Genomic DNA, 14,231 nt, shown 5'->3' on the forward strand with positions numbered 1-14,231 from the left:
ATCCACATAATCAAATCATCACAAATAGAGAGCCACTCATGGTCTATCATGGATTAGCTCAACTGACACACTTGAGAACTTTGTTAATCCCCCAAACCCTAGTTTGTACTTGCCGGTCAAACCCCAATTGTGTTACAGCAAATAATAAACTCATTTTCATCAACTGTAGTTTACAACTATGCAGCCCCTTAGTAACACCAGCCATACAAAACATCCACAGTGTTACGCTGAAGCACCTGGACTCTATACTGTCCAATTGTAGTCCACCACTCTTTTAATGGGGGTAAACCCCACCAGACTCCCTATTTTAACCCATATATTATTATTTTTAGAAATATTTTTGAGTTTCTTTGAAAAATAAAAATAAACACACACTTACCTGAACGTTCCCATACTTCCTCCCTTCGTCCACCCTCCCCCATATATATATTAAGATTAATATTTTCATTATGGGGAATAAACACCTAAACCCTTTTTTACAGATATATTTATATTTGCTTATATTAAAATTATTGCTTGTATTAAAATTAATTCTCTGAGGCCCAATTTACAAAGGGCATTTTTGAGTAATTTTGAGTAATTCTATTATTTATTCATTAATTAAAGATTTAGTTCAGAATTAAATGCTGTGCCATTTTTAATTCTGGTCTATAATTAAAATTAATATATAACATTAAATGACAATAATATGCACTGAAAACATATTAATATTTATTTTTGAGAATTTCTTTTCAATTTTCCCTATACTTCGCCATAAGGAGACTCCGGAGTGAGGCAGAGATCTACTGATAGTGTGGTATAGGGGGAAAAGTGACTTCATTTTGAAATGAATCTTTAATTAGTGGAAATATGTTCAATTAAGTTGAAATTCTTTTTTTTAACTTTTAAATAAAAAAAGAAAGTCCCAGCTAAAGAAAAAATCATTTGTAGTAAGCATTGATTATTAAAAGTGGTGTAAAGAATTCATTTAAAATAAATTGAGTTATATTTTAATAAAATGTTAGATTATTTTTCAAATGCAAAATAGGGTATTAATGTATTTTATAACTAATGTGTATGATTTTTATAGTTTATAGATTTTTAACATTCAATTATATTTATATGTTTAACTATTTTACATAATTTAAGTTAACATTATTTCCTATGGGCATTCACACAAAGCGCAGCCCAGCTCTTCAACACGACCAACATCCAGTTGTTCTTGATGTCCAAACCAACTTTGACCACCTGCCACATGGAAGAAAGCAGCTAGATCTGCACCTAGCAGTAAGTCCTCTGGAAGGTGCACAAACCATAGACAGAACATCACCAGCACACAATGATAACAGCCTACAGTATGCACAAGTTGAAACGCCTGAAAACACAATATAGTTAGACTCCAGTGCATGGACTCACATTCCCAAACAAGACAATCACCAATGTACTCTGCTTCCAGTACCATGTACCAGTCATATGCACCTGTCAAATCCTCCCATTTGTACTAAAACAACTGGTCTCAGGGCACATATAGGCGAAATATAAAATCCAATAAAAACAGACATACACATACCGCCCACTGATGTACTCTGCCTCCGGTACCATGCCCCTGTCTAAACTTTACATTCGTACACAGTGACGACTGGTCTCAGAGCACACTCACGGAGAGCTTGTGGCTTCAGTCCACAACACTCAGGGCAGTAAACTTCCTCAGGTTTCCTCATGTGTGCACACCACAGAGTACTAACCCAAGCAAACTCACACAATAGGGCGCGAATCTTCCCTACTTTGACACACTGTGTGGTACTCCCACATGCATCACACAGTAGGGTGCAATATCCCCATGGTTCCTCTCACAACAGATTTCTACTCTAATCCAGTTTTGCACACCATGGGATATAATACTCTCCGTTCTTCCTGTCAGGTTACTACACTTCCCTTAATTTTGTGACACCAGCAACTGGGGTACTCTTCTTCCCCCAATTGCACACCAAACCCCATGTGCCCCTTAAGGACATGCTGGTAACACAGTACTGCTTACCCTGTGACTGGGTACTAATCCTTCCCCTTATTTGAACATACGAATCCACACAATCAGAACATACATCCACAATACACAGTTGGGAACATATACAATTTCTCCAATCTGCCACTTCTAATTCGCCACACACAACATTCTACAACATAAGTCCAACTCAAGTATAGAAGGTTAGACCACTGTGAAACTGCATTGCAACCATAAACTTGGCACAGTACATGCTTTGATATTTAATGACAAAAAAATCATGCAGCTCACACTTCCCAAAAATTGTAAATACCCAAATACTGCAATGATAGACAAATGCATCAACCAAAAGAATAATATTAAAAATCATTGCTTCACCTTTAGCATAAATATCTCTGTACACATGTTAACTTCATCACATGTCACATTCATCACACTGTCCTGAAGTAAGAGACACAATAATAACATTAGCAGCGTATTAAATGCATCACAAAATAGTGTGTAATAATAGTATTTCTATCCTTCATACCCAGAACTTACACTGAACTTGACCGCAAAAGTCTGACACCTCTCATCCTAGGTGTGTGTCATTCAGCAATTAGCCACAGATCCCTTCTGCCTTCGGAGAACGGAATTAAATACCCTTATCCTTTGCTTGTAAAAGCCCAAGGCCTATCCGTCGCATCGTGCGAAACACGTATTGGCTGGTCAATTTTGCAATATCTTGTCAAATATTACAATTACTTAGGACAACAAGATCAATAAATCAGTAAATAAGAATATGATGGCTCTTGGACCTGAATAAGTGATTCTTATTCAAATTCAACACTGAATTTTGACAATATCTAGGACTAACCTATGCCAAGTAATACAGTTCTTGTTTTTATTGTGTATTCTAGGGGTAAAATCCACCATTAGGATGCCTCAAGAAACCTTAATTTCAGCCCTGTCCCAGGTGACGCACAGTCCCTAAACTATTGCCCCTTATTTTTGGTATTTACTCACCCTGAACTTGAGACATGCATGAATGTCAACAATCTTTTCATTGCCCCCTCCAATCTGAAATTAAATCCACTCTCAGTCCTCCCTTATGTTTATTGGAAGTCCCTCATCCATGTCCATGACCTCTCTGATGGATTCTGCTTCCTAGTATTCAGTCTACCTTGGTCAAGATGTTTACAAAGCCAAGCAGTCCTTCATTACACTTCGTACCACTTACACGCCCCTTTCATCGATGGTTGACCCCTCACACTGTAGCAGAAAAGCTGCTACTAGCTTTTGCGGCATGTGATACCATGCCAATTCTTCTGGTAACTCTGCAAAAGGTGAATTCAAATGTTAATCCTCTTTCTGTTTGAATCATTTTTATTGATTTTATAGAATAACATTACAACTTGAACCGCCTACATCCAGTGGCCGGCGGGTATTTCTTTGCGTGCGTATTCAGTAGGTAGACATAAAAATAAAGAACTTAAAAGTACAGGAATTTTAAACAATATTGTTAAATGCAAATTAAAATGCTAAAGGAGGGGAAGGGGGGGGGGGGGGGAGAGTGAGTTTCTCTCCTCTGAAGGAATGGTGTTGCTAGGAGGTGGGTGCGGTCTGGTGTTGCGTGTTGTTGGATTCCGTGGGTATTAAACGTAGAGCTCGTAGGTATTGGGGGCATGTCAATTCGCAGAACTCATCCGCCAAGTATGCTATGCACGGCTGCCACATTTTGTCAAACCATGGTAGTTGCTGCGTAGCCACTGCCGTGAATTTCTCCACCCTTAGAATATCCCAAACTTTGTGCAGCCAGTCCCGATGAGAAGGAATCCTGTCAGTACCCCCCTCCTTTCTTGGATGGGAATGTACAGTCATGTTTCCTGCCCAAACTGCTTACCTGTGATGTTGTGTTTTTTTTCTTATTTCTGGTCATGCCGCACACTAATATGCTGTGTGCATATTGGCCTAGGCCTCGTCCTTGACGAAATATAGGTTCTGGACCTTGACTTGATCCGGTAGGGGCTCACTACGCGCACCCTCATAATGATGCGGTAAAAACATTTCTAACAATTCCCATTCATCCAGCCACCAATGCGCTCACTCATCAGTTTACTCATTCATACATGTATTCGCTTATTCTTCATTGATACATGCATGCACAATCTCACACATTCATCCATCTGTGCACTCATCCATTCACGCAACTGGTTACATATTCATTCTCTTACCCATCCATCCATGCACTCAATCATTCTTAATATTACTATTTGTATTAATCAAAGTGCAGTGCTTTTCTCTTTATCGAACAGTGCCATATATTACACCCTGCTACTTCATTTAAAGTTAGTTCTCATTTTGTTTGTTTTGCAAACATGTACTGTAATTTGGGTAACTATTGTGCTTCATAAAGCAAATTAAAAAATGTTTTTCTAAAAATCACTCATCAAAAGTTGAACACGCTCATCCATCCATTCTTCCTTTGTTACATTCTCACATTCATCTACTAACCTGCCCACACAGCCAACTAGACAAAGTCACTAATCAATGAAGAAGTGCTTTTTCTTATAGAAAAGCCCTTCCTGTTTTGTCAGTGCTTTTTTATTTTTTCTTGGATAGTGCTAGAAGCACTTTCACTTTAGCTTTTAAATGTTTACATTGAGCAGCACTACATCAATGCAGCATGCAAATTATGGAAATTTTTTAGGCTCGTTTTTGCCAATAGAATTGCTGTTTACAAGTTCAGGTATAGGGTTTTATAGACAGATAAAAAAGATCTGCGGAACGCAAAAGTGAAAGTGCCGATCATCACTCTCTTCTGAATTAGGCCATGTGGAACAAAGACTCAAGGCGCAAAGGTCCTTTCAAATGGTCTCTCTGCGGGTGCAGAAGGGTAGTGTTTACTCACCAGAAAACAACAGTTGCCATCCGTCGTGTGGGTAGAAATTTTACCCATAGAGAAGTTAAATATCAAAATCAGAATTCTCTTTGATGTAAATATATAATCCAGTGCTACAGGAGTCTGCAGTATAATTTGAAACAAGTAAGTGTTTCAGAGAAGACAGACATTCGTCGCCCCAAGCAACAGCACTAAAATGGAAAAAGTAAGAAAAAACAAGTTTGAGACCAAAGCTGGGGGTTGCCCCTCCCCACAAAATAGCACGTTTTTTGACAAAAAAACATTCTTTTCATCTTTAGTTTTGGTTGAGGGCATAACAACATACATTTCGTGACAGAACGAACACTTCTAAATACCCCCTCCTGGCACTACACACCTTTATTTCATTTCTTCTAACAGTTTTGATCTTTATCTCTAACCTGAAATAGTAGATGATTTTTGGCGAGGTGTGTGAGAGTTGGAGTGCAAACTCCCTTTCCCAACATCCAAATTTCAGATTAAGTATCATTTAGTTTGTTAGATCTTTGGTAGATATGTTAAGATGAAGCCGTGATTCCACTTGTGCAGGGGCGACAAGTATAGGAGCAAGTACTACCTGCTATAACCCATAATTCAGCATTAAGGAAGTATTCTCTCTTACATCTATGGTAAAAGATGCCGTATTTCCAGTTGGGTCATGGGTGGTGCATCTCCAGATATGTCATAGTGATAAAGACACCATTAGGCCCACTCTGCGGACACTTGGACAAAACTCTATCTTATCTGTGACAGTATAGTCTGTTCATAAAATATTTCTTGATAATGCATGCTTCAAGTTTAAACATTTTTCTTTGATGTTGTAAATTGGGATAGTCTTTTTCTTAAATCAAAATGAGTGCAAACTTTGGTTAGAGCTAATATATAGAATCCACAAACCTCTTCCCTAGGGAGACCCTCTGAAAAAGTGCAGGACCAAGCCTACAGACACTACTCTGCAGAGCAGAACCTTTCTAATGTATGGCTGGGAACTTTTCACTGTGGAGGGAATATTAATGTACCTTTGCACACAGGTGCTGCCATTTATACGATTATGCCTTTGCAGAAAAAGGAATTCTCAAAGATTTACTAGGAGGGCTGCTGGAGACCTGTGACTATAACATTTATAAATCTAAATGTGCCCCACCAATTGTATTGGATCTGCAGAGTGCAGATTTACTGTGTTTTTTTGAGAACTAGCTCCCCTGTTTGCAGTTTTCTTATTGATTTGTGGAGCACTGCCTTGTCTTATATCATTACTGGCTTTATCGTAGAAAGGACAGCTTCTCCATTAGTGTCAGCCGGCATAGGTCGACTAAACTCCAGAGGGTCTCCTGACTTGTGGAAAGCTCTTGAAGGATCCCTGACCTCTAATCAGAAGGTGGGGGTAGGTAGGCCTCTTTCAAAAGGCTGTTTTTCAGGTTTTTCTTGAAGGCAATTCCTTATTGTGCATCCTCCTCTGGATTTCTGGGAGAATCCGTTTTGTGTAATGAAGTTTACTTTGCTTGATAAGACTCCTATTAGGTGTGTAAGTTAAGGTAAGTTTTTGTAAGTACTTCAGACATGTTCCAGCCTAAAGATTTAAAGACTTTGCTTAAGAATTTGAATTTGATCCTCTCTGCTAGTTGGACCCAGTGGAGATCTTTGTGGTGTGATATTGTTGGATTTGTTTTCAAATGAGAGTGATACTGGCTGCTTGATTCCATATCCTGTAAAGTGTTTAAATATCTTCTTTATGTGCACCTACGTGAGCTACATTGCAGTAGTCGAGTCATTATAAGACTAGAGCCCTGGCTAGTTCAATCAGATGTCTTTGTTGTAGAAGAGGAGCAAACCTTTTGATAATCTTGAGTTGGTGGTTAGTGCTTTTGACAACAGTTGCAATTTGGTGTTTAAAGGCAGGGATGTTGTGAACCCCTAATTTAGCAGCTACAGTGTGGGTGGGATTTTTTATGGGCCTCTTTTTTTCTGCAACTTGGCAGATAAAAGCTCATAATTAACACAAGAAGGATGGGCTTATAGAAAAGGGGAAAGAATGAGGAACGAGTGGATGCATGAGCAGGTGAAAGTATGGATGGGTGAGTAGGTGTAAGGATGGGGTGAAAGGATTGATGGATGAGTGGGTGAAAGAATGGATGGATGAGTGGGTCTCCCACTCATTCGTCCATCCATCATTTCACCCACTGTGGTGGGGGGATGGATGGATGGGTGAATTAAAGGATGAGTGGGCGAAAGGATGGATGGATGGGTGGGTAGGTGAAAGGATAGGAGGGTAAAAGGATGGATGGATGTGTGGGTAAAAGGATGGAAGGAAAGGTTGGTGAAAGGATGAGAGGGTAAAAGGATGGGGGATGAGTGGGTAAAATAATTGGGTGGATGAGTGGGTAAGAGGATGAGTTGGTGAAAAGATGAGTGGCTGAGGAGATGGGTTGATTGGTGGATGAAACAATTTCAGAATTAATGGAAATCTGAGAAGATGGATGGACGGATATGATTGGAAGGATGGCAAACGAAATAGAAAATTGAGACGATGGATGGGCGGGTGAAAAGATGGTAGATTGAATGGAAAACTCAGAGTAAGGATGGATGACAAATTAAGTGGAAATCTGAGAGGATGGATAAATTGGATGGATGGGTATAAGGATGGCAAAGTAAATGGATATCGGAGAGGATGGATGGATGAATGTATAGGCAAAAGGATCAATTGATGGATGAAAGGCTCTATTGATGGATGGCTAAAATGATTGATGTAGGGGTAAATGGATTTACGGATGCGTGAATGGATGGATAGATGAAAAGGCCAATGAATTAAAGGAATGGTGAAAGATTGATTAATGGATGACAGAATGAATGAATGGATGACAGAATATAAAGGTGAAATGATGGATATTAACAGGTAGATGGAAGGATGAATGAATAGATGCTTGCATGGAAGTGAAAAGGGAGCTCTTCTAGAGAGGTTGCTTTGTGACATCACAGTGTTGCTTCCAAGTGGGGGGAATGTTAGTTTTCTGGCTTCTCCCCTATTTAAAGGATAGGTGTTTATTAAACCAGATCTCGCATTTTGTCACAACTTGAGTTGGTTGGGACATCACCTAGTTTCCCAGGCCATCTGAATGGTAAGCAACTTGTTGTGGACTTGCTGGTTACTAGGATATGTTTAAAACATGTTGGCAGGTTTGTGGTTTGGTTTGAATAGAACCCTAGTTTGAGGTGGATTTGTAGGTCATTGTAGATTTGGAATTGAAGTTGGCAGAGGGAGATAATATTGTGTTAGGGGCCTCATGCAGATGCTGAACTGTATTGGGGAAAGTGTAAGCTTTGGGGAACCCCATAGCTAATAAGTTACGTGGTCTAGGAGAATGAACTCACCTTGATTTTCCTGCCGTTGTTTAAAAGGAATGAGTTACACCACTGAAATGCTGTTCCATTTCTCCCAACCCAGTTTTCTAGTTGGATAAGAGGGATATTTTGGTGTGTTGTCATATACCCCTGATAAGTCAAGTAGGATAATAATTTCAGAATCTACTGCAGCGAGGGAGGACAAGAAATCTTCCCCGATGTCTGATCTAACACTCCTCCCAAATCTGAAAGCAGGCCTTCACAGAGTTGGTCAGTTTTAATTAAAACTAGCCCCCCATCCCCCTCGCTGTACACTTCTCCCCCCCCCCCCCCCCCCCATTTTGTGAGAGGGAATTTTGGCTAACTCTTATGGTACTATAGGTACACAATACGTTTACTGGACATATTGGTGTTGTGTGACACTGCTCAGGTTCCCTGCGTGACCTTTGTAGGTGATAGCAATTCTTTATGCAGGTGACCATGTATTAGGTGATGTTTACCCAGACCCATACTTGTCCTAAGCTGTGCCATCATTCTTCAAAGTGCTCAACTAACTCTGGATTTTACATCATAAAGAAAATTGGATGGCAAGGTATGCTATGATGGCCAGTGTTATCAAAGCCATCTTTGGTCTGACACACATAGGCAGACACACATACACATGTATAATCAAAACCTTTCCTCCAACCCACACACAAGATTCTCAAGGGAGATACATTGGTGCACTTGGACAAGAACTAATGTGCCCTGCTTGAATGCGGATACATTAATCTCTATACTCTTTTAGTAAAAAATCAATGCTGTGTATTGTTCTACTATCAGTTTTATAACAGAAGCATTATATAGGACAAACATTAAGAAGACCGGTGGCTCAGGAAAAACTTCTCACTTGACAATATCCTCTGCACATAAGACAATTCTCACTGTTAAGTAACAGTGCTCCTTCAAGGCATCAGCTTTTAGTATTGATTAACTAAAGCCCCCTTCTTGACCATGACATCCAGTTTTGCCACCAGCAGGGAAAGTTCTTTTTATGTTTGTTTTAACAGAGCAGTTGGGTGCTCTGGTTCCCAGAAAGATAATGTCTTGCCTTTATGGCTTAGCTTCAGGTTTGCACAGAAGGAAATTTCTACCTGTTTCGGTATTTCTGGGAGCATATGTAAAAGGTAGAAATAATTTTTATCTGCCTTCTATAACTTACGTCACAACTGGAGAAATATAGATTATTTCTAGAATCTTCTCAATGAACATTGTGAATTTTGGTCAAGACATTTTCTTTTCTATTGCATCCCTCTGAAGGTCCTAGCTTAACTGTGTAATTGGGAACTGTATATCTCACTTTGCGGGGTAAGTTACTTTGAAAACCCAGATTTCACAAAGACAATATCTGCTCTTTCCGGCCCTACCGGCAACTTTATTATTTAGGGCCTGATTACAAGTTTGGTGGTAAGGGACCCACCTTCGAAATGGCTTTGGAAATCCGTTTGCCTAGTTGGCGGTCTGCCCACCATATTACGATATTGGCGGTTTTCAGAATGAAAGACTGCCTGAGCACTGCTGAACGCCTCGACGGTGGCAGGGTTAAGCAGCTACCAGAGGGCGGAACACACAAGTTCACTTCTGTCAGAAGTATGAGTTGGCTTTCCGTCTAGCTGTCCGTGGCGGGAAGACCACCAGCTTCGAGTCGGCGCAATCTAAGGAATTGGGGTGCATACTCACCCATTTCCTTTTCTTCCCTTCAGTCTTCCACTTGGATCCCTTCCTCCAGGGCCCCTTCACAGCAGCATCATGACCCTGAAGAAACCAACTGTATTGGCACCGAATTACAGGTAAGTCAGTTTTGCACTATTTACCCATTGACTGGACTGGGCACATATGGTCCGTACTCCAATGGGAAAGTACTGGTAGTAGCTTTTATTCAATGTGTCATGCATACCTGTACATTTAACACTGGTGCACATACCATATACACACCTGCATCGACACATATGAAAAAATATTCCCAGCTGTCAGAAACACTGCAGCTGGCCCAGCGGTAACATTGTAATACAACAGGCAGGCTTGAGACCGCCGGCGCAGTGGTCTTCTTGGGACCACTGCCACGTCAGTATGGCGGTAAGACTGCTGAACTCATAATTAGGCCTTTAATCTTCACACAGGACGCCTCATTTGGTTTTCCAGCTTTTCAGCTGCCTTTCTCATCATTTCACTTATCTTTCATTACATCATCATTTTGGCTAAGTATATCTTTTAGAATGTTTTCCAGCAATTGAGAAATAACCTGTTGCTGTATTCATATTCCTTCAGCTTGCTGTCTATAAGAATTAATTTAACTTGTCTGTCTTTACATCCATTACCCAACTAGTCTTGATTTTTTTAAAACAATTTTCATTAATGAACTTTTTGACTGGAAATCGACTCGGTTTAATCTCTTTCCTGGAAATTCCTCCCCTTGTGCCCCCTGGGTGTGAACAAGTAGAAAAACAACCATCCTTAGCAAGGTGCAGTGAACCAGATAACCTCTCCCAAAATATCTAGACCTTTGAGCATATGTTATACTGTATTAACCCCTCTCTTAACTAGATGAAGAAGAATATGAAGGGTTGTGAGATATACTCCCCTCACCATCCCGGAGATGGGGATGGAATGGTGGTGAATCTCCTCTGGGACGGGGGGTTCAGAGTCCATAGTGAGCTTGGCACTCTGGTTTGGGATATCATCTCATACTTAATATGTGATTGCATGGCTCTTTGATTTCGCTTTCTTCCCCCTTCCTGGCCCCCCCATAGGTGACTGAGTTTTCAGGACATTGCAAGATTGAGCATATAGTCAGTTCGAGGGCTTTTCTTAAATGCACTGGGGTGCATTTTTTAGAACAGAGGATTCCTGCAACTATATGGGGAAGGAACCCAGTGTTCTGGGAAGGCAGTGAGTGAAACACTGGTATTTCCAGAAATGAAGGGGTTGAAGATTCAATTCTTGTATTTTTGTGAACTTATTAATTTTGCCATCCCCCAGTAAGTGATCTTGTTAGTAGTCTTTATTGGTTTTATTACAATACACAACATAAAGACAGTGATTAAACTAAATTAATCAAAAGAATGCCTTCATCCTTAAGAAGCATATCACATTGAGTGATTACATTTTTAGGCAAATGTAGATAAGGGGTACAGAAAAAAGAAAGGTGTTAAAGGCTGTGCATAGGTCTACACCTAGATCCTGATCTGCAGTCGTTTTGGTATATTTATATATCCTATTCATATTTATAAAAAATATATATCCTCATCATAATGTCATTAAGGTGCACACAGTGTATTCATATTCATTAAGGTGTACCAGATATAATCTTCCAATGGTTGAGTTCACAGTAAAGAGAACTGTCAACACACAAGCATGTTAGGTACCGCAGGTGGTTATCAAGTGATTACCAGAGTTGTATAATTCCCATAAGGGCCAATGAGTGAAGGCGCAGTTAGGTGTCTTGAGATAATGGGAATGTAGAATGAAATGTTCCGCATATAGGGAGTATCTCTGCGTTTAAGGGGGTTTGAAGTTAGAGGCGGTGTCAAGTGATTCCCAAATAGGTCTCTGTGGTGGGCGCCATGGGGAGAGTTGCAATGAGGTGTCATCTGCACCTCTAAGAAAGGTGAACCGTTCTCACCATAACTAGAATGAGACTTTGTTGAAGTTTTTCCAGTTTTTAAGAATTCGTTTGAATGCAAGGGTCAGCATTAGATGTAGTGAGCATCGGTCATTTTCAGTTTTCAGCTGAGTAAGTAACCCAGCAGTGCATATGGGAATTCCTGGGTGGGGTTAATGTTAAAAGTGTGTTTTATGCATTTTAAGATATTGTCCCAGTAACTATGCAAGAAGGGGCAATAACAGAGCATGTGGGCCGTATCTCCGTCCTGTAAGCCGCAGTTCCAGTACTTAGGGTCCTGTATAAGGTTAAGTTTGGGGAATTTAAAAGGCGAAAAGTTTTGGAGCACTAATAAATGAGTAGGTACAAGAGTGGGGGGATTAGTGAAGTGCAAAATTCAAAATCAGTTCTCCAGTTAGAATTGAAGTGGGTGGAGAGTAATAATATTCCACCAATGAACACTTTCAGAAAGATCATAACAGTCAAATACATTTAAGCCATCACAATACTCCTGGTATGTTCACATTTGTGCCTCTTCTCTTACCACAGTCCCTATCTGCATGCAACAGTAAGCAGTGTGCTTCAACAGGGATAAATGTTGTGTTTCAAGATGGTATATCTTAACAGAAACATGAAATGGATTTCTTTTATTAAAATACAATGCTGCTTAAACAAAGTAAACTTTGAACTCCATAAACTGTAAAAGAGTTAGTAATGGCTAGACAAACTACCATAAGCTGTTTGTTACCTCTTGGTAATCCTGTGGCCTTAATTTGTAATTTTTTACTTTCGAGTTTTATACGTGAATTTTGCTTTTGTCAATAGCTCATTAGTGCGTTTGTCTACTTTTCAGAGACTGATCCTTAGTATTGTTGTAGAGTTTTGTTTGGAGTTTTTTTCAAACGTTTATCTGAAAAGTGACAACTAGGCACATATTTGTATATGTGATACGAATAATGTGAAGATTGTAGTTCATCATAACTGACTGAGGGTGGAACTTCTCTGAAAGAATCTACAGTTCATTTCCTTCATACAGGACTGCAAAAACCATGGAAATATTGTAAACATCAGGCACCTTGGACACACTGAAATACCCCAGTAGATGCATGGCAAAACAACAATTTCTCATAGAAATTGCTACATTTTTCAATGATACACCTGAGGTCTCTGTCTCCACACTGTGGGAGAACTAAAAGTCATGATTAGAGGCCACTTTATTGGCCTAGCCACAGGCTACAACAGGGAGCGGTGAACCAAACGCCGCCAGATGGAGTCACAGGTCAAGGATCTAGAGGCCGTCCACGCCCGGTCAGACTCGTTGGTTGTCCGCCGTCAATTGACGGCTGCACAGAAACTATTATGGGCAGTGGATATGAGGAGGGTGGAATATGCCCTGCTTAGAATAGGCCAGAAATACTATGCAGGTGGTAACAAGATGGACGCATGCTGGCGCACCTCTTCCGAGCCCAGGTGCTGGATCGAAGGATCCTCAAAGTACAAGGGGTGGACGGCTCCATGTGCTATAAGGATGAAGACATAGCTGATGCTTTCGGGGCTTTTTATAAGACCCTCTCTACTGCCGACCCTCTGCTGGAATCTAATGTGAGGGTATACTTCTCCCAGATGCTCTCCTCCAATGCCTACACGACTACGTTCACAGCCCTGGACGTAATAATAATAATAAATAATAATAATAATAATAAATCCACATTAATAATAATAATCCACATTTGTAAAGCGTGAACAATCACCCGTAAGGGTCTCTAGGCGCTGGGAGCGGTAGGGAAGATTAAGCAAGCTATTGCCCAGAGTCACATGGTGCTGGGCTAATCTGCCGCCGGCGATCGAACCGTGATCCTCAGACTCCGGAGTCGGTCACCCTTGCCGCGGAGCCACACCTCTTCCCGAGAGACGTAGATATCACACCGCAGGAGGTCCTGGCCGACATCCAAAAACTACAGCCCAACAAGGCGCCAGGCCCGGATGTCTATAGTGCGGAATTTTACAAGACCTTTGGCACACTGCTGCCTCCTGTTTTGGCAAGGCTGTTCAACTTGTTTAGCCTGACGGGTACGCTACCAGGCTCTATGCGCTTAGCCACCATTACGGTGATTCCCAAGACAGGCAAAGACCCCAAGTGCTGCACCTTCTACCGCCCGATTTTACTTATAAATGTGGCTGCGAAGAACTTCATGAGCTTTCTGCTTTCTGGTCCATAGGCCAGCCCCTTAAGTTCTGGAATTGGTTGATCCGACCGGATTTATCCCAGAGCAAAGATGTAGCGACAACTCGAAACGACTGTGCCACCTCTTGGACAAGATACAACGCTTGTGAATACTGGCCCTACTGCTATCCTTTGATGCTGAGAAAGC

At 40.7% G+C, this 14,231-nt stretch overlaps 1 protein-coding gene across 2 annotated transcripts in view; it reads left to right on the top strand.

The window, feature by feature from the left end:
* DYNC1I1 (dynein cytoplasmic 1 intermediate chain 1) overlaps positions 1-14,231 on the top strand; it is a 1,604,297-nt gene that overhangs the window by 1,575,200 nt on the left and 14,866 nt on the right. Inside the window, exon 18 of one of the 2 annotated variants that reach the window (XM_085630867.1) lies at positions 9,962-10,048. The exons of the other annotated variant lie outside the window; for it this stretch is intronic. Within the exon in view, the coding sequence (XP_085486993.1) occupies positions 9,962-10,048 (87 nt within the window). The remainder of the gene's footprint in view (positions 1-9,961; positions 10,049-14,231) is intronic. 2 annotated transcript variants of the gene reach the window in all.

The sequence above is a fragment of the Triturus cristatus genome, chromosome 10 (genome assembly GCF_964204655.1).
Source record: "Triturus cristatus chromosome 10, aTriCri1.1, whole genome shotgun sequence".
NCBI classification, from domain to species: Eukaryota; Metazoa; Chordata; class Amphibia; order Caudata; family Salamandridae; genus Triturus; species Triturus cristatus.